Source organism: Electrophorus electricus, chromosome 1 (genome assembly GCF_013358815.1).
Source record: "Electrophorus electricus isolate fEleEle1 chromosome 1, fEleEle1.pri, whole genome shotgun sequence".
Taxonomy (NCBI): Eukaryota; Metazoa; Chordata; class Actinopteri; order Gymnotiformes; family Gymnotidae; genus Electrophorus; species Electrophorus electricus.
The window spans coordinates 2,230,001-2,252,497 of NC_049535.1; the positions used below are offsets into that span (position 1 = coordinate 2,230,001).

Consider the following 22,497-nt stretch of genomic DNA (forward strand, 5'->3'; position numbering starts at 1 on the left):
GGCGCGAGCGCACCCGTGTGTGTGCGGCACGCTCAAACGCGTCCCGTCTCTTCTCAGTCACCTCCAGGAGTGCGTGGAGACGCTGCAGGGCCAGATCCGGAGACTCCAGGCGGAGGCGGACGAACGAAGGCTGGACACAGAGAGGTGCAAGGTGGGTGTGGAGCAAGGCACCTGCTTCGCCGGCCGGCTGAGGACAGAAGGCCTGTGCGCGTCTTGAGCTGTCCGTTTTCCCTCTTTTCTTTTTCCATAGAACTTTCCAGTGCGGAAAGCGGCGGACGAGTGGAGCGGCGCAGCGCAGCCACACGAACGCCTGCCCGCTGCGCTGTGAGTTCTGGTGCCCGCAGTCTCTGGAGAGGTAGCCGTGGCTTCCGCCGGCGCTCTGCAGCCGTCTGCACGTCCACACGGCCGTAGAATCACAGTGGAGAGCGAAACGCAGCACGGGATGTTGGCAGGAGCTGCTGAGAGGTGTTCCAGCTCAGAAAGAGCCGCTCTGGCAGAGCTGTGATCCGCGCTCGTGTTGCCTGCAGCTCTGGGGCAAGATCTTGTGGATGTAGACAGATTGCCTCCTGCTGATGGCATGCCACTGTCTCCAGTAGCAAGAGACATTCAAAATGATTTATCTCTTTGAATATTACAGTTGTTTTTTCTACATTGCATTTTCATATACAGATAAAAGTCTAATATTACCCAGTAACATTACTGCATGATCTGCTTTGTGGCTTTGAATTTTTTTGGGGTGAGTTGAAATACAGCGTGTGCCGTATGGCAGCTTTAAAACGGGGTCACTGCCGAATACGTTTGATCGAACGAGCATACGTAAGGCTGCTGTTCATCTCCTAACACTCATACCAGGCCAACAAATACCACGATCAATACCAATATTAGACCTGTTTAATAGCCATGAGGTATCCATGAGAATCTCTCTCTCTCTCTCTCTCTCTCTCTCTCTCTGTCTCTCTCTCTCTTTCTCTCACCCATTCCTCCTAAGCTATAACGAGGATGGTTAATGAGAGGAGATCAGACTGATATTTCCATGTCTGGTAATTGGAGAGGACTTGGGTGTCAGCCCGCCTGCTCTGCACTGCCTTGTCCTCGTGCTGTAAAATCTTCCTGCTATGTGAGTGCACCCTCATCTTCCCTAATAGGCTGTGATGTGATTTTTCCGACGTGGAATGAGAAAGGGAAAGTTTGGGGGAACTTTTGACATGCCAGCCTCGGCTCGGCCGACCGGGCCGTGCGCACCGTCGCGGTGTGGCTCTTCTTCGGAGACAAATGTGTTGGCATCTGTGTGCTTGTTCTCGGGGCCCGGCTACGGCGTGGCAGCACCTGACATGGCTTCCTGTCTTCTGTCTTGTTTCTACACCCCCCCCCCCCACCCCCACCCCCACCCCCCCCAACGCCAGCCTGTTTCCGCACACGCCTCAGCACCGCTGGCTCTAGCCGGCCTGGTGTCCAGGTCGGTCTTGGAGACCATGCATGCTGTAGTGAAGGTGTACACCACTGTTCTCAGTGTATTAGAGAAGCTGACAGGGATGTCTGCTGGAGCGCTGAGACCATGTGTGTGTGTGTGTGAGAGAGAGAGTGTGAGACCAGCAAAAGCGTAAGGACCACTGAGATGGAAACACAAACTTACACCCTGTTTGCTGTGCCCGTATGCTTAAATGAGGCTCAGCCAATGTTCCAGGAAATGCAAACTGCCTGCAGTCATGTGACTGGCCAGCAAGAGGGAATATATAAATACAAACACACACATAGGGGAGGGGCCGAGGTGAAGCAGTGCTGAGGCAAAGAGCAGCAGTGCTGAATTTTGATTGGCTGTGGCTTACCTGTGCCTCTGGTGTTCGGGTCCGGTTATGTCAGTGGCGTGAAAACCTCTCCAGTTTGACACTACTAGTGTCATCAACAACTCTTTTCAGATATGCCTTCTAACCCAAGTATGGACCATGTATCCCGTCTGCTGAGATGTTAGCCTGGCTCCTGCTGTGTGATGTACACTGGGTAATGGGAAGTAAGTGTGTGCAGATAATGTTTTTTAGCATAGGGCCTTAGATTTCTCTAAATGAGGGAGATTATTGACAATATCAAGTAATAATGTTTATGTTCCCACCACTATCCAAAATGGCTTTGCCGACAGTATATCTCAGGGCTTCTCAGAAGCTGTCGGAAGAGGCCGTGTGGTTTTATGACTTCGCTATCATTGGGGGAAGGGGGGGGTGTTTCAGCACTGTTTTCTAGAGCTGCAGGCGCTTTTCACCTAATTTGCAAATTTTAAAACAGAAATAAAAAGGAACAGCTTTCATGGCGTCCTTCCCCAAAAGCGCCCTATTCATTAGCACTCCACACTTTCCGGTTCACTTGCTCCAGCGTCCCCTGACTAATAGAAAGCCTGCCATGTTTATTTGGATGTCGGTGAATGAAATATTCATATTGCACGCTTTTCTGAGCAGAAGTCATCTAGACGGGACGTAAATGGTACTTGGGATTAGATTTTCGCCTCAGATTGCTGTTATTAAGGGGGGGGGCTAATCCCAGCCACCGTCTGTCTGGGAGTCAGTCTGGTTTTTTTCACGCAGGCCTGGAGCAGTTGTGTGGCTTCCCAAATCAAGTCACACACCCACCTCCTGTTATGGGAGTGAGTCACACATCCACCTCCTCTTACGGGACTGAGTCACGCATCCACCTCCTGTTACGGGACTGAGTCACGCATCCACCTCCTGTTACGGGACTGAGTCACGCATCCACCTCCTGTTACGGGACTGAGTCACGCATCCTGTCTGAATGCTTTAAACCTTTGATGTGCCTTCGGAGGGCTCTGTCAGCCGTCCCACTTCCTTTCCTGCCTACCAGTCCGGCCCACGGCTGTCATGCCTGCTCTTTTGCCTCCAGCCAACTCTCCTGTGCTGCTGGGCTCCTGGATGTCTTGCTGAAGTCCTGCTTCATCTTTTCATTTATGATTTATAATGATTCTCTTTAGCCAAACCAGAACTAATGGTAGGCCCAGAGTGTCTCCTGAGTTTTGTCTCTCTCTCTCTCTGTCTCTCTGACAGATGTGGAGCTCATTATCGCGTGCTGTGCTAGTGGCCCTGTGCCATTCTGACCCTCCCTAATTGTGCCATATGCCCGTTTGTTCTCACACCATGATGTAGTGATTGCTTATTTATTCTTCTCCAGGCTCCCCATGGCACATTAAAATGAGTCACTCACATTTATCAGGCTTTATTTGGGAAGCTTCTCTAGGTATCTGTCGCCGCCTCTTGCCCCGTTCCCAAGTTCTAACGTGTTCCACTGTGGATAGTTCGTCATACTTTCTCCAGCTAATTATGGGTATGTGAGGAATTTTGCATGCACAAACCTGTTTGTCCCACCGGAATGAACCGGCACTAAAGGGCACACATTAGCCAGACTGCTGGAGTGGCTATCCAGCCAATCGCAACGCTTCCACTTAGGGACAACACGTTCAGAAACGAGGAACTGTGACAGTTTGGTGTGTGTGTGTGTGTGTGCGTGTGTTGTTTCTTCATAAATGAGCTACATTTGCATGCGCCCTTCAGGGGTAAAAGAAAAATGATGTTTAGTTTGTTAATAAGCCGAGAGGAACATAGCGATGACCAGACTGCACTGCAGAGACCTCATTATACCTGAGGAAGCTGGCTTAGATCTGCGATGCAACCTTTGACCTTTCACCGCTTCTGCACAGCAGTGATCTGGTTTTGACTGCTGCCCAGCGTCCTGTGAGGTGCAGCGAGGTGGCGAGGCAGAGCAGGGTAGGAGAGGAGGCAGTCCATGCTGGAAGTGTAGATCAGGATGGCAGAGGCAGTAGGGGAGTCACAGCTGTGGAAATGAACTGTGGACTCATGTATGCAAACCTGAATTCTGATGACACGTGGAAAATTATAAACAAGGTGCCGAAATAAGTCTAAATAATGTCTTTGACCTGGAAAATCACTTCATTAGTTGTTTTTTGTTCTCTTATTTGTTTATTAAATCATCATTTGAATAGTACTCATAGTACCTCTGACCGAACATCGGTAAAAATTCCCACTGTCGTGTCAACATTGTGCTGTCTTCCCTGCCCCAGACCCAGCCTGACCTCCACAGTGTACAGCCATCCGAGAGAGAGCCCGAGGACAGCGAGCTCTCTGCTTGTCTCCCTGCAGGAGGACCCGTGCGTGGGCCAACGTCCGCTGCCGAGGTAGTCCACCGAGTCGCCCAGCAGGCAACAGAGAGGAGACCCCTGTGTCACCACTACTGCTCTCACAACCGGGCTCGAACCTGACAGCCGAATCTCAGGGGCACTCTGACCATGAAACTCTTAATGGAACTTTGTTACTAAAAGAAAACACACCCAGAAGTTTACTTATGTGAAATATAGAAGTGAATACGTAAAACTTTATTGTTTCTTACTACCCTCTAGTAGTTCGTAAATACCAGATTTTAAACTTATAAAGTAAACTTATATATTACATAAACAATATCTGCCATGAGCTGCTGGCACTTAGGGTTTTTTTTACATATAAAAAGGCTGTTCTTATTGTTACTACTGACTGTGAGTAAATATTGGTGTCCCTGTATCTTGTTTTTTGCAGGGGACATGAAGACTGGTTGTTAGAGCCACAGCAATATAGTTTTGGTACATGGTGATAAGATATTTAATGCTGTATTTTATTACTGTTTGTTTTTTGCTGTTTCAACGTTTTATTCTCTGAAGGCATTATAAATCTTCAGTTCAGAACTTGAAAGGGTTTCTGATAATGCATCCAGCTTCTACTGAAATTTTTTACTTAGCATAATGTCCATTACACTGAAGTTTTTCTTTTTGCTTTTAGTGTCACTGAAAATAAATCAACACCCTGAAAGAAAACAGGTTCATTTTGTCTGAAATGTATTAAGACAAATGACCAAAGTAAAAATAACCCAACAGATTTGTGAGTTGCCATAGTTCACAACAATCTTGTAGACACAAGTTTCAATGGCATGCTAATCTGTGTGTGTGTAGGCCGTGAGCTTTAATCTTACCCTGCTGGCCAAGATCTCTGTGAGGTCATGAGCCTTGCCTTAATCTTATACTGTAGGCCAAGATCTCCCAGAGACTGTGAGCCTTAATCTTACCCTGTTGGCCGAGATCTCTGCGAGGCTGTGAGCCTTAATCTTAAACTGCTGGCCGAGATTTCTGGGAGGCCGTGAGCCTTAATCTTAAACTGCTGGCCGAGATTTCTGGGAGGCCGTGAGCCTTAATCTTAAACTGCTGGCCGAGATCTCTGGGAGGTCGTGAGCCTTAATCTTAAACTGCTGGCCTATGTCTCTGGGCGGTCATGAACCTTAATCTTACCCTGCTGGCCTAGATCTCTGGGCGGTCGTGAGCCTTAATCTTACCCTGCTGGTTGAAGAGACCTGCTAGCTCGTTGTGCTCTGGCAAAATCAATAGGCAACACTCTCTCTAGCACAGCAGTCAATACCCAACACTTAAGGTGTCTGTGAAAACTAAAGAAAGCCAATAATTGTTATTAATGCCCTGGATTTCCCCAAGCGCAGCTTTTAAGGGTAATTCCCGTGTAACTGGCATTCCTTAACACAGGTTGTGCCTTGAAATAGTGTGTAATCTTTTAATGGCATGCAAATAGAAGCATTCAGGTTTATCTTAAGCAAATAATTAAGAAAAATTGCTTTCCAGTAAGTAACTAATACTGTGCGACTTCAGTTTTAACCAAGTTTCACATGAAACAGGAGATGAACTAAAGTGCTAGATGTGACTTTGACCAGACTAGCTTCAGTACAGGAGCAGTCCTCGTTCACCAGCTGAACAAAGTGATTGTTATGTGATTTAAGGTCTGAAGAAGCTTCCTTAATTAGTGTTCATGTGACAATAATGACCACTCATTGACCAGCAGCTGGTGGGTGCTTCGCTTATCTGTGGGCCAGCCAGGTCTGTAGATCACAGCAGGTCTGAGGTACACAGCAGGTCTGGAGACCATTACAGCAGGTCTGAGGTACACAGCAGGTTTGTAGATCACAGCAGGTCTGAGGATCACAGCAGGTCTCAGGATCATTACAGCGTATGGAAATGTGGTAAATCACTGCTGTGAGTGAGACTCTGAGAACATGTCCTTATATATGCAACAAAATGTATGCAAGCTGAAAAATTAACATTTATTTAATAGTTATACATTTTATTTTGGTATACAAGTGGACCTACCAGAATATTAAATGCCTGAAAAAACTTTTTTTACAACTATGTGTGAGTTTAACCCATTATTAAGCATTTTGTCTAACTGGTTGTGGCTGTCTCAAATACTGACAGGAATTGAAATATTCCAGTAGGTCCACTGATATACCAAAATAAAATGTATAACTACTAAATAAATGGGGTTTTTTTTGTAAATGATTTTTTTCAGAAAGCTTGCAGACATTTTGTTGGCCTACAGTGTATATAAGGACATGGTCTCTTCCCCAAATTGCCAGGATTGTTCTCAAGGCATAAATATTCCTAATGAGGAACCTGGATCTCCTTCCCATCATCTTTCTGTCATCATTAGTGTGTTTAGGAGTTTGCATGAGAGGAGGAAAATTCTAAACCTACTATAACAAGGACAGTCTTTAGAAATCCCATGATCTTGTGAGTAGGTGATTTATTGGCTGCCTGAGAAGACCGGGAAGGTATTCTAAAATTCCATCAAGCGTGTGGCACAGTGAGCAGGGACGGTGTAAGATGAGGACAGTCTCGGGTTAAGTCTGCGCCAGCCTGCAGCTGGGTCTCAGACACTGCCGTGGATGTAATTGGCTCCCAGAAGGCTGTTCATTATTGCGAATGAGAGTCAACAAACAGAAGGGTGCACGAGGTAAGAAGCCATTGCTCACCACTCGTTTCTTTATCAGGGCCCATTAGGAAGCTGGGGTTAATTAAACGTGTGGCTCACTGTGGTCATTTCACACGAGCTGCTATTAGGTTTGCACCAGTGCCGGGCCGCGTCCCTCGCTGCCCAGAGTCATAGGTGCACTCGAGCTTTGATGGAGAAGGATATATATGGGTCTGCTCCCTAGGCCTTGTTCCAGTCTGTGAAATTCATTACACAAACCTTTCCCCTCAGTCTCAGTAAGACGCTTTATGTTCCCGTGCCAAACTTCACTGCAACGTCAACACGGCTCAACGTCCCGGTGGCGAGGCTTTTACTCTTAATCCGTCGTCTGCCCTCCTCGGTGACATAGAGGCCGTTTTAATTTCTTTCATCATCTCAAAGACCTTCAGTGGAAATCTCCCATAAAGGTGACTGCTGGCAACCACCATCCAGGAGAGCGCCTGGAAAATGTCAACCTATACTGGAGATTTGTCCCAATTAAGTGAGCAAGGAAGGTGGGTTCAGGTCTTTATAAGACTCAATAAAGTGAGAACTTGAGATGAAAACTTTGGCATATGAACGACTAAACTGAGGAGCCCTCGAAACATCAGCGCTAAAAGATCATAAACACATGGCAGGTTTCTGCACCACAAAATGGTAAACAGTTCCCCAAAAAGCATCATAGACTGAAACTCACCACTAGTTACCTGGTTAGTCTTGCTGCGCATGTTAAATCATAGTCGTAGTCCCACAGAGCATGCATGTGAAGCTGATCACCTGACCAGGTAGGTGATAAACCCATCAGGTCGTTAAGCTGTCAAAGCCAAATGCTTTAATAGCGCTTAAACCAGACTGCTGGGTTGCCTTTCTATCTCAAACAAGTGAAGAAAGTTTCTTGTTGAACATTTATCTTAAAACCTTATTTTTTGGAAAAGCTCTAATTTTCTCCATCAACTCATTTGTCTTTTAATCTTTAATGTCCCATTGACCATGACTCTCGTAAAACTGCTCAGTTGTAAGATAAAGAAAAACACTCCTGGCAAATTTTAGGTAACCTCTCTTGCATTCCTTTTAAGAACACTTTCAAAGAGAGCTTTCCTCATTTGTGACTGTAAGAATTTTTTAAAACTTATATTCGGACTATATAATTTTTTTGGAATTTTGAAAATCTATATTTTCAGCCTTTATATATATATATATAAACAAAGTCCAGCCATGCAAAATAAGAAGCCAATTTCAGACTCTACATAACATTGTACACTCAACAGCCACCTTATTACAAACATTTATTAATCGGAAGCACCGTGTTAGAAAACACATGCCAGGCATGATTTGTGTTGGCGTCACAGTTTCTGACCACGCTGGCTTGATATTTTTGTGTCAAACACGCCACCGCAGGAGCGACGAGACCATGCGAAACCCCCCTCAATACCGCTGTGCCTGGTCCAGTCCGGCCAGCACCCGCTACCATGGCAGCGCCCAGCTCCTATCTGCTCATCGGTCAGCTTGTGATCTGAAACTGAAAACTAAAGTTGCCAAGACAATAGCTGGGCTTAACAGACATTTGAAGGTGAACTTGTACACCTAGAACTGTTAAGATCGGTTTGTCAACGTGGCTAGCAAGGGTCGGCACGTTGTGGGATTTCTAACTAAGGGGGAGTAGTAGTGTAGGAAATGTTTATTACAATAACTATACTATTTTTGCGGTCTAACTTTTATATTCGAGCTAACATTAACCGCAATTAACCGTTTTAACAGATCACACTTCAGAAGACACCGACATGCACGACAACTTTATTACTTTTCTCATTTGCACATTTTGGCAAAAGGTTTGGAGCCGGCTGGCTTGTGTCGCTGCTGCTCCGACACTGAGCGAAACAAACAAATTTGTTTGTGTTGCTTTGTTTCCTCCAGCATAAACACCCAAGTTACACCACCACAGACGGAAGTGACGATGCACGCAGCTTCGCCCGTCTGTCCTCCCAGCGCGTCACTCAGCGCCGTGACGACACGCGGAGAACAAACACGAAGGACGAGATTACACGAGCAAAGCGAGCGAGACCCTGCTCGTGCACTGTTTACGACATGGCTTAGTATTTACGACAGCTTGAAACAAACAAACAAAAACCCCCACAGACTTAACCCACCATGCTGTTCTCCGTGGAGCCATTCAGACATTAGGACTCGGATCACGTCCAACACCGCAGTGTTGAAAGCAAGAGGAATATAAACAAAACGGCACTACTAAAATATACATTACGATATTTTATGCACATTGTACTTGCAACGTTACAACATCTGCCCAAAAAATGTAGACTTTGTGGAAGACTCAGCTCAGGAAAAAACAAACAAACAAGGGACACTTTTTATGAGAATGCGAAAAAGTGATCTGAGTAATATTACATGAAACCTGAAAACCTTCTGGTTTATAAACGTGAAGCTCCTGGTACGTTTGGGGAAAAAAGCAAAAAAAACCCAAAAAACACCACCATGACCACGAGCCCCTATTTATTCCAGGCTCTTACTCTTCTCTTATACAAGTGCTCCTACTGCTGGCCAGAGGTGGGAACTGCACCCTCCGGGAAAAACGGCTGCTTTTCCTCCCTCCGTGAAGTCAGTAAGAGATGCTTGGTGATGTATGTTTGGCCTACAGGCCGAAGCGCGCGGGTGTGCGCTTCGGGGTCATGGGCACATCCTCCCTGCGGCCGGGGGTGCAGATCTTTGTCGACCTGCACGGCGAAGAAGGAAGGGAAAAGGTCAGCAGGACGGGCAGGACCTTCCGGACATGTCCACGCTGCAAAGCATAACTTAGAGGTAGTATGACTATACCAATATATTAATGTATGTCAGTTTATTCAGGCTGTCAATTTAACAGCAGTGTATTGTATCTCTCGATTCTGGTCTTATATAAGCCTTACACTTCACAAAGCAAGAGCCAAACCACCAACTGTGACACCAGCCCGGTGTGTGATGTCAACACACATCTCTCACTCAAGTGACTATGATCAGGTCTTGAACATAATACCAGTTGATCTAGAACAATGAACTTGGTTTTTCTGATTTGGTAAACCCAAGTAAGTTTAATGGTAACAACAACAAAATTACATCCTTTTCTTTCCAAAATGCTGAACGTTGGGGTGCGTGGGGCAGAACGCCTGTCACATGATCCAATTACTCCCTTTCCTCCTTTAGTAGTCAGTTGAAATCACCACCACAACGAATAACGCGACTGCATTCACGCGTTGCCTCACGTTTCACACTACAACAAACCCACACGCCTCTGCACACGCCCCCTTAGTCCCAGTAACCAATGGAAATGAAACTCGTTGGGTTCTTGTATAATGACTTCTGATACAGACCCGTCCAAACAGAAAGAGAACTTATTTAAATAAGCATGAAGATATCAGAGATTGAGAAGGGGGGAAAAACAACGTTCATCATCATCTCGTAGTCACGGGAATCAAACCCCCCCTTCGCACAACCACCCTTAATGTGACAGCCAGCATGTCTACTGAACAGACAGCCAGAGAAAATCTTTCATCTAGATATAAAATGTGCTGATTAATTAATAACTTGTTATTTTACAGAACCCATTCGCTCTTTTCCACAGAGGCAGCAGATGTGTGCAAAATTAATTTCTCAGATTAATCTGAAAATTAAGGTGGGCTGCGGCACCAGCGTTTAAATTGCTCCAGTAATGGAGGTCAGCGAGGAGTCAATATTATTTCTTTCCCTCTCCGGTGGGGACAGGAGGTGAGAAAAGCCCATCACGCGTGAGACGAGGGGGAGCGCTGTGGAGGACACGGAGATGAGACGGACGGAGAAACCGGACGATGGGGGTGTAGGTGGGATGAAAGAAAGGAGGAGGGTGATAATACGCTTCCTATAACTGCAAAATTAGTATTATGGTAGCGCATTTCTGGAACGGGATGATGAAGGTTTTTTTAAGGGGGTGTAAGCAGACACCATCGCACGCATGGCCGAACGTGGGGGGCGGGGCTACCTGGTGCTGCCTAGTGAGCTCTTCCTCTCCTGCTCCTCTCTGCGTGCACGTATCTGCTGCTCCGCCAGTGACATCTCCTCCTCCATAATGGAGATCTCCTCTTTGGCCCTGCGGCGGTTCTCCTAAAAGAAGGCAAGGAGGCGGGTCTGTAAGAGGGTGGGGGGCGGGTCTGTAAGAGGGTGGGGGGCGGGTCTGTAAGAGGGTGGGGGGGCGGGTCTGTAAGAGGGTGGGGGGCGGGTCTGTAAGAGGGTGGGGGGCGGGTCTGTAAGAGGGTGGGGGGCGGGTCTGTAAGAGGGTGGGGGCGGGTCTGTAAGAGGGTGGGGGCGGGGCATTAGCCTGCGACATGGGCATGGCGGTCCTCACCTGTCTGCTCTTCCCGGCGTGTTTGATGCTGTAGAACATGGGACCCAGCTCAGCCAGCCACTCCCCTTCCACCGCCGTCACGCACTGCATGTACTCCTGTGACAGACAGCGGCATCACAACATCACGCACTGGACTAGTAGTCAGAAGGTTGCCGGTTCAAGTCCCACCATCGCCAGGTTGCCACTGCTGGGCTCCTGAGCAAGAGCCTTAACCTTCAATTACTTGAATTATAGTCATAAACGGCTAAAATGCTAAATGCCATCGATGCCAACCAGGAAGCTGAGGAGGACCCCTATTTTACTGTCAGAGTGGCCGCAGTTTGGTTAAAATACAGACATCTAATCTTAGCACGGCCTTGACCTGGTCTGATTCAGCACAGTCCAGGGTGTGAGTGGCACAGGACCAACACCATCACAAACATCCAGAGCTCCAGCGTGGGAAGATGAGAGGGAGAGGCCATACTGTACCTTGGTGGTCATCACCAGCTCGTGGTAGGTGATGTAGTCAGGTGTGTAGCCCATTCCAAAGAGAGAACTGGTGGGATGCAGGTGACAGGGCATGCCTGTCCGTACATTCACGTACTCTCCTATGCCCTGAAACACACACACGCACAGTTCACACACTGCCCTATGCCCTAAAACATACACACTTCACCCAGCTTATTTGGTGAAGGCCCTCCTTTAGAGACAGTTGCAGGACACCATTCCCGGCCTTACCTTCAGCTTAGCGGCCTGGTGGAAGTAGGCGGCACAGATGCACTTCCGGATCACGTCCCAATCGGAGCCGCTGGACATCAGACTCATCTTCTGCTGTACCATGATGTCTTTGAGCTGAGCACGCACCTCACGCACCTGTGAGAGACACACACACACACACGGCAAAAAGTAATGCTTAAACTGCAAGGTCTGATTATCTGCGGGGTCTGACTGAGTGGAGGAGCAGTGAGGAGTAGAGCTTCCGCACCTTGCGCATGGCCTTGGTGTGGATGAAGTGCTCGTTACACCAAATGCTGGAGTAGTTGTTGTTCTTCCACTGCAGGTAGACGTTGAGGTAGGTCAGGTGATCGCTCTCGGGCACGGCAAACTTCTCCCTCACCTGGTCGCTCTCCTCCTCCCGGCCCTGTCAGCAAGAAAGTCACGGTTCCTTCGTTTAGTCAACCTTCAGAAAACATGCCTCATATAAACATCCATCAAACTAATATAAATGCCAACAGAGACTAGACATGTAAATGATTATAAATGAGACTGTGACACTAAATGGTCATTTTCCTCCACAGATTTGAGACAAAACGGGACCTTCGGCCGATAGAAAATGGTCGGCACAGACAGCATGGAGACGATGATGAGGATGTCGGAGCTGCAGCCCATGTCACAGGACACAATGAGCATCTTGGACAGGGCCGGGTCCAGGGGAAACTCCACCATGAGCCTGCCTGTGGGCGTCAGGGCACCTGAGGACGACACAGAGGGGAACGCGGGTCACACACAGCCCAGCAGAAAGATCCACTCCCAAGGCAGACACCACACGGGTCTGATCGCAGTTTTAGTGCAGTTTGCAGTGATTACATATCCGAGTGGAAGAAGCTTGAAGAAGAGATGCAAGGGAAAGCAGAGAAGAGACATGGGAGAGGTTAACTTTAATCAGATTATCTGGTGTTTCAATACTGAACTTCCCCCCACAACCAGATCCACACAAATCCCCCACACAGCCAGATCCTCACAAATCCCCCACACAGCCAGATCCTCACAAATCCCCCACACAGCCAGATCCTCACAAATCCCCCACACAGCCAGATCCTCACAAATCCCCCACACAGCCAGATCCTCACAAATCCCCCACACAGCCAGATCCTCACAAATCCCCCACACAGCCAGATCCTCACAAATCCCACAGGCAGACAGAGGCTCTTTCTGTGCTACTGAGTGAACTGTGACTGCTACATTAGTAAGCCGAGTGATGGACTGCAGTGGCCTTAAATTAACAGATGAGTGTTCTGAAATCAACAAACTTTTACGTAACCAAATTTAACAACCAAGGCAATGTTAGATGCAAAGCATATTCACCACCTCTTTAATTCAGATGATAAACTAGTCTTCCATGTCAGTGTTACGACAGCTGATATAAACTTCCATGCCTTTTGAATGCTGCTTAAAATAAAATTTGTGGCAATATACGTACATGAATGGACATGCATATTAAATGGGCCTTATGCAGCATCTACATACACAGTTTTGCTCACACATGTAGGTAAGTGGCTCTTGCAACTTTCAAGGTCTCTACGCCCGTGGGGCCTGTTGGAGGGACCCTTCACCTGTGGGGCCTGTTAGCAGCTCTCATTACTCCTCCACCTACAAATTTCCAAGTCATAAAACAGCCCAAAACCAACATGCATCACATTCCTTGTTTGCACATTTTAGTTCACACTGAAAGTACATCTGACTACAGAGAAGGAACTCTTTTAGCATCACTGTGGGGCTGAGGGACTGCTCGATAATGATTACGTGCAAAACAAGTGCTTTGTTTTTTTTCTGTGTTATGTCAGGTTACTAAGCAGCAGCTTACATTTATTGGCAGGTGAAATTAAATTTAGTCAAATGGCAAATTTCTGGAAACTCACAGCAAGGCCCCTAACCAGAGGGCTACATCACAGCTTCCTTGGTTCTAGACCAGCGTATTTACAGGCCAAGATCAGCACAGATTTTGTGGTGGGAAAAGCAGAGAACAGTTCGAGCATCTGGAACTGGCACCATGTTGGTGGAAAAGTGCTACCGGGTCGAGCATCCGGAGCCGGGCCAACGCCCTACCTGTGTTGTCGAGGGCGCCCAGGATCCACAGCTGGTACATGGAGTTGAGCATGTTGTCCTCAGGGGGTGGATCCATGAAGTGGAAGAGAAGAAGGTCCTGCACGCCGAGGGACTTCAGCAGTAGCACCACATTAGCCAGGTTGGTGCGCTGGATCTCAGGGATGGTGGTGGTCAACATCTCATTTTTAAAGGCACTCTGAGTGTACAATCTGGCCAAAAGATAGACAGACAGAGACACCCCACCCACTTCTTTAGAAAGCCTTCTAGGTGCACAGTTAGAATTTAGGCTGCTATTATGGCATTGTTATTGTACTGGTTATCTTCCACTGCCATATCAGTAGCAAGTGTCTACCACAGACTGTGCCTGAGGTCCCAGTACAGCCAGCACAACCATATCAGTGTCCCTGCAGGGGCCCAGCAGGTAGACCTAATAAAGCAATTTTTGAGTACAGGAAGATGGTGTCCCTCATCAAAGCTGGATGAGAATGCAGATAGATAGTGAAAGTGACAAACGTCCTCAGAGTAAGAGAAACGGAGAACACAGAACCACTTAGATAGCCAGACAATACAATTTAATGACAGAATCCCAAATAAAGACTCCAGTCTTGGGAAATCACTACTGTAACGGTAGCAGAGGGCAGGTGGAGTTCCAGACTCATTCCTTCTTTCCTAACAAGGCAGCAAACAAGAGGACTTAATCAAACATGCGAAAGGCAGCTCTCTTCTCCAGCAGGCACAGAGAGGTCTGACCCACGATCGCAAGTCCTGCTGCTGTTCACTTCATTGGCTAATCCTCCTGAACTCTTCACCTTATTGGAGAAAACTCCTGAAGTATTCACCTTACTGGATAGCGCGCGCACACACACACACACACCTAGCCATCAGAAACTCTGAGTGTTCAGATCTGGATTAGACTCTCGGCAGTAGGGAGCAGAAGTACAGCTACTGAACTATTGAACTATTCACCTATTGGATAACCCACCTGAACTATTGCCCCTACTGGATAAACCTCCTGAACTATTGCCCCTACTGGATAAACCTCCTGAACTATTGCCCCTACTGAATAAACCTCCTGAACTATTCACCCTATTGGATAACCCTCCATGGAGGTGTGAATTCATCACACAGGCTTCACAGATGTCTGAATACCCACACACACACCCATGCACACACGCATTTATCTACTCTCTGAGACGTCCCTCTCGGCCCCAAGCTTCTGAACAAAAGCCCATAGGTCACAATATTTGTTGTGTGAACAGGGATGCGCCCCAGACGTCATAAGATAAAAGCCACAGGACATGCCAGAATAGATGCAAAACCATTTGAGCCATGCCTGAGGGTGTGTGTGTGTGAGAAATAAAGGGAGAGTGAGAGAGAAAGAGGGTGAGAAAAGAGAGAAAGAGAGATAGAATGTAAACGTGTGTGTGAGCGCACACATCTTCCCGTGTGTGTCTGCATACGCTAATGAGTCCACGCGTTCCCTCATGCACACCAAAGTGCAGATTTGGAAAAAGTCACCAGAAGATCCCAGTGGGGACATCCATCTCTAGGTCGTGTTCTCCATGCTAGAAACAAAGTGAAGCAGCATGAAATCTGCTCCAGATCAGATCAGAGCTTCCTGACGCAGCTTTCCCACCTGTCTAGTGCACCAACATGAACGCACACGCGCACGCTGCTGGATTGATTGGCTGCTGGTACGAGTCCTCTGTTTAGTTCAGAGTTCCTGTTAGCGGCTGTGCTTCTTTCTTTCATATGTCCTCCGTGTCGAGGTGCTACAACGTCCCCTACAGGACCAAGACAGCACACATGCAGTGCTGAGCAGAGAAAGCCTTTAACCAGACACTAAGAGAGACTTTAATCAAGCCCGTCATTGTGTGTCTGGCCGTTACTCTGGTTCTGCAATGCGCTTTCTCCAATGCCAAGGGGGAGACTAATCAGACCACGAACACGGAGTAAAGGCTGATGATGGCTACAGCTAGGGTTAGCTGTGGAGAGAAGAGGGTGCGTGCATATACGTGTGTGTGTGTGTGTGTGTGTGTGGGATACCTGTAGCAGTGGCCTGGTCCAGTCCTCCCAGCTCGACCTGCACGCTGGTTTGCATTGGCCTGGCTGATGGGATAAACCTGCAGAGCGTCCATACCAATACGGGGGTTGAACACCTGTGCACACACACACACACATCAGAAAGTGTTTCCAGACTCACTCCACCGGAGAGTCCACAGAGAACCAGCCAAGCAGGAGCCAATCAAGAGCCAATCAGAAGCCAGTCTGCCATTCTACATCCCTTCAGTACCTTCAGTTTGCAATATCCAGAGTCCACGACAAACATGATGCCATCTACAGTCAGTGAAGTCTCGGCGATGTTGGTGGCAACAATGCACTTCCTAACTCCATCTGGGGCCTGTGACAATGTAGGAATATTCATCTCAAAACGCCACCTCACCAGCCCGTTCCCCCCAAAAACACCACCTCACAAGCCTTCCCAGCAGAGACACTGGGGTGCTGATGGTAGACACAGCACCTTCTGGAAGATCTTGGCCTGCAGGTCTGACGGCAGCTGGGAGTAAATGGGCAGCACCGCCAGAGCAGGGGCATTCTCGAGCTCCTCCAGACGCTCCACAATCTGATCCGACGTCACCTGCGGAGAGACGCAGAGTTGAGAGGATCTGGAGACACAGCCCAGAGGTTCACGGCATCTAAGACTCGAGTATTAGACTTGGAGCCTCGTTAGAGATCTTCTGTCATTCCCACATGAAACACGATCCTGCTTCTCATCCAGGAACTCACCTCGATGTCCTCCTGACCAGGCATGAAGATGAGAATGTCTCCCACCATCCCACTCAGGTGAATCTGCAAGGCCTGCTTTACAGCCGCCTCCACGTAGTCCTCCTGAGGAGTCTACACACACACACACACACACACACACACACACACACATACAGCTTCAGATTCAGTTGGTCTTCAGGCACTAAAAAACTACGTTAGAGACACGAAGAGCCATTAACACATCATACCTTACTGAACAAGATGTCCACTGGGAATGTTCTCCCGGGAATGTGGAAAATGGGAACATTTCCAAAGAATGCCGCAAATTTGTCCGAGTCCATGGTGGCAGACGTGACGATGAGCTTCAGATCTGAGCGTCTAGACACCACCTAGAAGAGGAAAAAAAAAGGGGGGGGGGGGGGTTGAAACGGTAGAAAACAAAATACATAGTGTGAAGACCACTCAAAGTAATCAACCTTCAATAATCGATCCCAGCCAACCCCACAATGCTCCGTGACGAGGTGCAAACAGGGGCAGCCACAAGGGGGCGCTGACCTCACGGAGCAGGCCGAAGAGCACGTCTGTGTTGAGGGAGCGTTCGTGCGCCTCGTCCATGATGATGGCGCTGTAGTGGTCCAGGTCAGACTCGCGCAGGGACTCTCGCAGAAGGATTCCGTCCGTCATGTACTTGATCACCGTCTTCTCCGAGGTACAGTCCTCAAAACGGATGGCGTAACCCACCTGTAGTATGTAGGTCAGCACAAGTCTTTGCACAAGTCCAGGAAATCCACATTTAAACGTATATTATTTTTATGAGCATTAGGATGGAGGAGAAGAGCGTCTTAACACCCAGGCAAGTTTGTCAATTTTTTGCATTGAACAGAAAGGCAGACACGCAATTCCCACATCATCCACTAGATGGCAACATTGATTCACAAAATGAATGAGCAGTGCTGACTTGTGGCTGCAGAGTTCGAGCTCACCTCCTCCCCCAAGTTGCTGCCCATCTCCTCGCTAACCCTCTTGGCCACGCTCATGGCGGCCACCCTGCGCGGCTGCGTGCAGCCCACCATGCCGTAGCGAGTGTATCCATCTTCGTGCAGGTACTGCGTCAGCTGCGTGGTCTTCCCGCTGCCTGTCTCGCCCACCACGATCACGATGCTGTTGTCCCTGCGAGAGCAACGACGGCAGCGTTCTAGACCAGCGTTTCCAAACCCAACCCTGCCAGCTCTGGTCAACATGTGCTTTCTGTCTTTGCTACTGCAAGTGTGTCGCACGTCTCCGGGCAGGCGCACGCACCTGATGATGTTTAGCAGCTGCTGGCGGACAGCGAAGATGGGCAAATACTGCCTCTGCTCCAGCAGGGACTTCTTCTTAGCGAACTCACTGCTGGCCTCAGTCTTCTCCCTCATGTGGTCAGCAAACTTCTGCTCCGTCCTACAGGGTAAAGCACAGAGATGGAAGGAAACCACGGAGGAAACTAGAACCAGTAAAAAAAAATTAAAAACAAACAAATCAAATCAAGGGATTTTTACCCGCCATTGCCCAAAAAGGGGCAAGAAGAGGTTGTGAGGTGGTGAGGTCGTACCTGTAGTCCACAGTCCCATCCTCTCTGACGACTTTCGAGTCAGATCCATCTTCCTCTTTCTTGATGCCCATTATGTCCCCCAGCTTGGTGCCGGCCAGCTCCCAGTGTTTATGTTGCGCCTGTCCCAAGACAACACACCGGAAAACTGTGAGAAGAGACTGGCACGCCCCTGGACATGTTCGGAATGTGTTACAGCACGTATAAGGCATGAGATGGGGAGGTGAGGTGCAGCGCGTCTGAGAGGGCGTGATGGGCGGAGACGGCACCTTCTTGCGTTCCTTCTGCTCCCTGTGCTTCCGGACCAGCTGGCTGCCCTTGCGGGAGATGATGGCCATGTCCGAAGTCGGATCTTTCACGGGAATGACAGGCTCCGGCTGGGAAGAAGCGCACACACATCGGCAGTTACACCATGCATGAGGAGCAGAGTTCAGGCACCTCAGTAGGCAACAGAGCTCGGAGCTGGAGGTCACGGACACTTCCTTACCAGGCTATAGCGCTTGGATCGTTATAACCTGCCAGGGAACATGTTCCTGGGGAAGACCTGCTCTTCTGTACTGTTTGATGGACAGTAGCCCAGACACAGCAGTCCCTAAATAGCATGGTGGAAAGTTGCTAAGATGGGGCATCACCTGCTTGGTGAAGACGATCCTGCCGTCGAGGAAAGGGGGGACAAGGTTGTGGACGAGCAGGTGCACTTTGGCCGCGTTGTCTTCCTCAAAGTCCTCATCTACTTCTAGTCTCTGCACCACCCCGCTAGTCAGCATGCGGTTGGTCTCCCAGCGTTCGTTGTCCTGAAGGAGACACACACAGGGCGTCCAAGTCTGCGCGCGCACCCAGCGCCAATGCCTGGTTATAATGTGGTGCTGACGAGCTGAAGCCGAACCTCGTTAATCTGCCGTCTCTGGGCAGAGATGCGTTTCTGGGTCTGCTTCTGCAAGATCTGTTCTCTCTTCTTCACGTAGTCATCCGAGCTGGAGGTCAGAGGGTTGTGGAACTCGTCATAGCCTTCATCCATCATGTACCAGTCTCTGTCTGCTTGCTGGGGAACAGCATTTTATACAAGAAACACCAAAATTAGAATTACAAACAAAAACTGCAGTTAGATAAGAGAAAGGCACAGATGTGCATCAGACAGGTAGACTCACCCTCTGATCTTCCTCCCACTGTTCCTTCTCCTCTTCAGTATCAAACGCAATGCCATCTTCTCCACCTTCCTTTTTACCTGCAACAACAATATACTTAACCACTTTGTCTAATCTAACAGCACTGATATAGAGGCCTTTCCCTAAGAACTGTACACATTAACTCCTTCATTATCTTTAATTAATCATTTCATCTATGCTAACAAATTCTGGCTAAAATCGGCTCCATTTAAAATTGACATGACTCTGACTCTGTCGAAATCGCAAAACCCTGGTACAAACAGGCTTAACGTCATTACTACAAACACCGAAAACATGTGAGTAAAGATACTTGAATAATTCACATGCAATGGTTCTGCACATGTTAAACATGTAAATACACACAACATGATACAAGAAGGCAACTTTGTTGCAAGAAGGGAAAAAGAACCTTTTCCTCGGGAGAGACGAGGGGTGGAGCCTAGATGTTTCCTGTCATTGGCCCATTCGTTATATTTATATGAGGGTGTGGGCAGAGGAGTGTCATCTGGATAACGTGCCCTTACTGACCTTCAAAATAAAAGCACAACACAATAATTACTGGTCTACAACATCACCGTCTGTTATAAACATCATCATTCCATCAAACTTGCAAAGGCTGCAACCTCAAAGAACTGTCACTACTAAAGTTTTCCAGAAAAGATTCTAACTTGTCTCTCCTCTCGCTGTCCCGAACCGAGCGCTGGCTGCGTTCAGAGCGGTCGGATTCCCGGTGTGAAGGGGCGGGAGACGGACTCTCCCAGTGGGAGCGGCGGGAGCTAGCATAGCCGCTGTCGTCTTCATCCCAGCTGGAGCGAGACGGAGTCAGGGCATCTGTATGGACAAATCCGAGAAACGAAACACGGTCAGTCCGATTCAGGATTGGCTTCGGTTTTTATTTCAGCCATGGGGAGGTTGATCCGAGATGTCAGATCAGTCAAACTGCTCCAGCCCGCCCCAGCCTGGCTGACTGACCTCTGGGCCGATTCCGGGGTGTTTCGGGTTCATCTCTTCGGCTCCCGCGGCTGATGCGCTCAGACCAGCCGTCCCTCTGCGAGCGCTCGCTCCGCACACTGCTGCCGTCGCCGTGCTCCGAGCGGCTGCTGCCAGAGCTGCGGCTGCGACTCCGGTCTCGGTCGTCTGTTCCCGCCACAAAAACAGCACACCAACACACTTGTCATACAGGGGACGCAACACCGGGCAAGGAACGCTGAAGTCTGCAAAGCCAAGCTTTGAGAAGGATAATACTTACCTCTATCGCTCTTTCGATCTCTGTCTCGGTCTCTGCCTTTTTCCCTGTTGTTGTCCCTGTTTTTGTCCTCTTTGGACGAGGCATAGACCCCATGCTCCCGACGGTCTCGTTCCCTTTGCTGGTGTTTTCGGCGGAACTCTTCACTAACCCCTCCAGGGTTAGAGGGAGTTTCGGAACCTGTCGTACGGTACTTCCTGCTGCAGCACAAGACATTAAATGATGCATCTTGAATATTCAATCATTTACATTTAAGGGACAATAATTGAAAGTACACATAGCAACTTTCTCAGAACCCAAGGACACTTTTCAATCAACACACAGGTGAGAAGCAGCAGCCAAGTCAATGCCTTCAAACCCTGATCAAACTAGAGTACAATGCCAATGGCAATGAAAACGTGATCTAGACTATGTTATAAATAACTCACCTCATCTTTCATTATATATTAAAAATTACTCACCTGTGCTTTCATAATATACTATAAATATCTCACCTCTCTTTTCTCCCATTCTTGCCTTCACCACCCTCATCATCATCATCATCGTCATCATCAGACCCAGAGTCACTTTTTCCTTCCTCCCAGTCTTTGTAGGAAGACACCTTGGACTTTTTTGACCTCCAGTCGTCGGAATCAGAGTTCAGCGTCTCCTTCCCCTCCCGTTCCTTGCGCTTCTGAGCGGCCAGCAGATCCAGGCCGAGGAGAGAAGTGCGCGGGGCCGGGGCTCGGAACACATGTTGCTCCTCCACCGCACTCTTCTTCTTTACAATCAGCCCTCCCACCTGAGCCCCAGGGTCACTGCCCTCTAACCGATGCAGGGAGGGGTCTTCCATTTTGCTGCTGGTCCTTTGTTCCAATGCCGCAGCAGGTCCGAATATAAAGGTTCTTATCTGGAAAAGTCCAAAGTAGCAATATGTTGCTTTACGGTTGATCTTTTGAAAATCGGTGAGAACAGTGGCTAATCTGATGAGAAGTCACCTACCCTATTTAGAAGTGAGGCATCAAGAACCCATTGGTCTGCTCTGTAGTATCTCGGTTAATTTCTATTTGAGTATCATACCAAGCAAGTTAGAAATGGAGTTGCAAAAGATATAACAACATATTTCAATGCCAAATAACTAGGAGACAAATCCAGGAGACAATAAAGAATCGAACAAGGAAAAAACCTTTTAGCGTTACGAGAGTAGCTATCTACGGCTAGCCGAATAAATTAGCTAGCATAGCTATCCTTACACAAGAAAACTTCATACATTCAACCGTACTCTACATCTATTATCTTGTAGTAAATAACTAAATAATTTAGCTCGACATAAAGTTTTCGTTATTACTTGCTGTATTAAAGGAATCTTAGCAGTGCGAGTGTCCACATCCTCTAGCTAGGTTAGCTAACCTGGCTAACTACGAACATGAAACAGCCCGCTAACACGACATAGGACAGAAGACATCGTCTTTACCTGTGCATTTCACTGCTCAGTCAGCTAGATGCATTGAACGTGCGCTCATCACTACAATCAATGTACATTTACGTTTAAAATATTAAAGATAATTCGCATTAAAATAACACACAAATCGTCAACAATTCGTACAGTGGGACGCCATTGCAATCCCATAGTTCAAAGTGTACATTTAAAAAACTTTATTGGAAGAGTGGACTGGAGTTCAGCACGGTGACACACTGAAGAAACACATGGTCATAACAGAGGAACATTATGAGAGCGCTCTAAGGGGAGG

General features: G+C 48.0%; 2 protein-coding genes and 1 long non-coding RNA gene across 4 annotated transcripts in view; 2 read left to right on the top strand and 1 right to left on the bottom strand.

Moving 5' to 3' along the window:
• Positions 1–4,861, top strand: part of LOC113577901 (polyamine-modulated factor 1-binding protein 1) — a 29,397-nt gene extending 24,536 nt beyond the window's left edge. The window contains exons 22-24 of the mRNA XM_027010813.2: positions 58–151; positions 251–324; positions 4,079–4,861. Of these exons, the coding sequence (XP_026866614.2) occupies positions 58–151; positions 251–324; positions 4,079–4,196 (286 nt within the window). The 3' untranslated portion in view covers positions 4,197–4,861. The remainder of the gene's footprint in view (positions 1–57; positions 152–250; positions 325–4,078) is intronic.
• A 3,277-nt stretch (positions 4,862–8,138) lies between these two features.
• On the top strand, positions 8,139–8,944 carry LOC113577875. The gene is made up of 2 exons (XR_003410685.2): positions 8,139–8,403; positions 8,748–8,944. It is a non-coding gene; the product is annotated as an uncharacterized LOC113577875 (long non-coding RNA).
• dhx38 (DEAH (Asp-Glu-Ala-His) box polypeptide 38) lies at positions 8,612–22,394 on the bottom strand. 2 transcript variants are annotated; one of them, XM_027010757.2, is made up of 28 exons: positions 22,221–22,394; positions 21,749–21,809; positions 21,262–21,656; positions 20,771–20,964; positions 20,494–20,658; positions 20,190–20,352; positions 19,931–20,049; positions 19,504–19,580; positions 19,242–19,397; positions 18,988–19,149; positions 18,625–18,732; positions 18,359–18,477; positions 18,070–18,207; positions 17,754–17,940; positions 17,326–17,511; positions 17,019–17,159; positions 16,792–16,902; positions 16,526–16,642; positions 16,298–16,405; positions 16,051–16,163; positions 14,005–14,213; positions 12,496–12,650; positions 12,164–12,319; positions 11,917–12,051; positions 11,668–11,793; positions 11,200–11,295; positions 10,837–10,958; positions 8,612–9,562 (listed from the first exon to the last, which is right to left on the bottom strand). In XM_027010757.2, the coding sequence occupies exons 3-28, from the start codon at positions 21,597–21,599 to the stop codon at positions 9,481–9,483; spliced, it is 3,783 nt and encodes a 1,260-aa protein (XP_026866558.2). In that variant the 5' UTR covers positions 21,600–21,656; positions 21,749–21,809; positions 22,221–22,394; the 3' UTR covers positions 8,612–9,480. The 2 variants fall into 2 exon arrangements, with proteins under 2 accessions (XP_026866558.2, XP_026866548.2); XM_027010747.2 differs by having other exon boundaries at positions 20,771–20,967.
• Between the last annotated feature and the right edge of the window lie 103 nt (positions 22,395–22,497).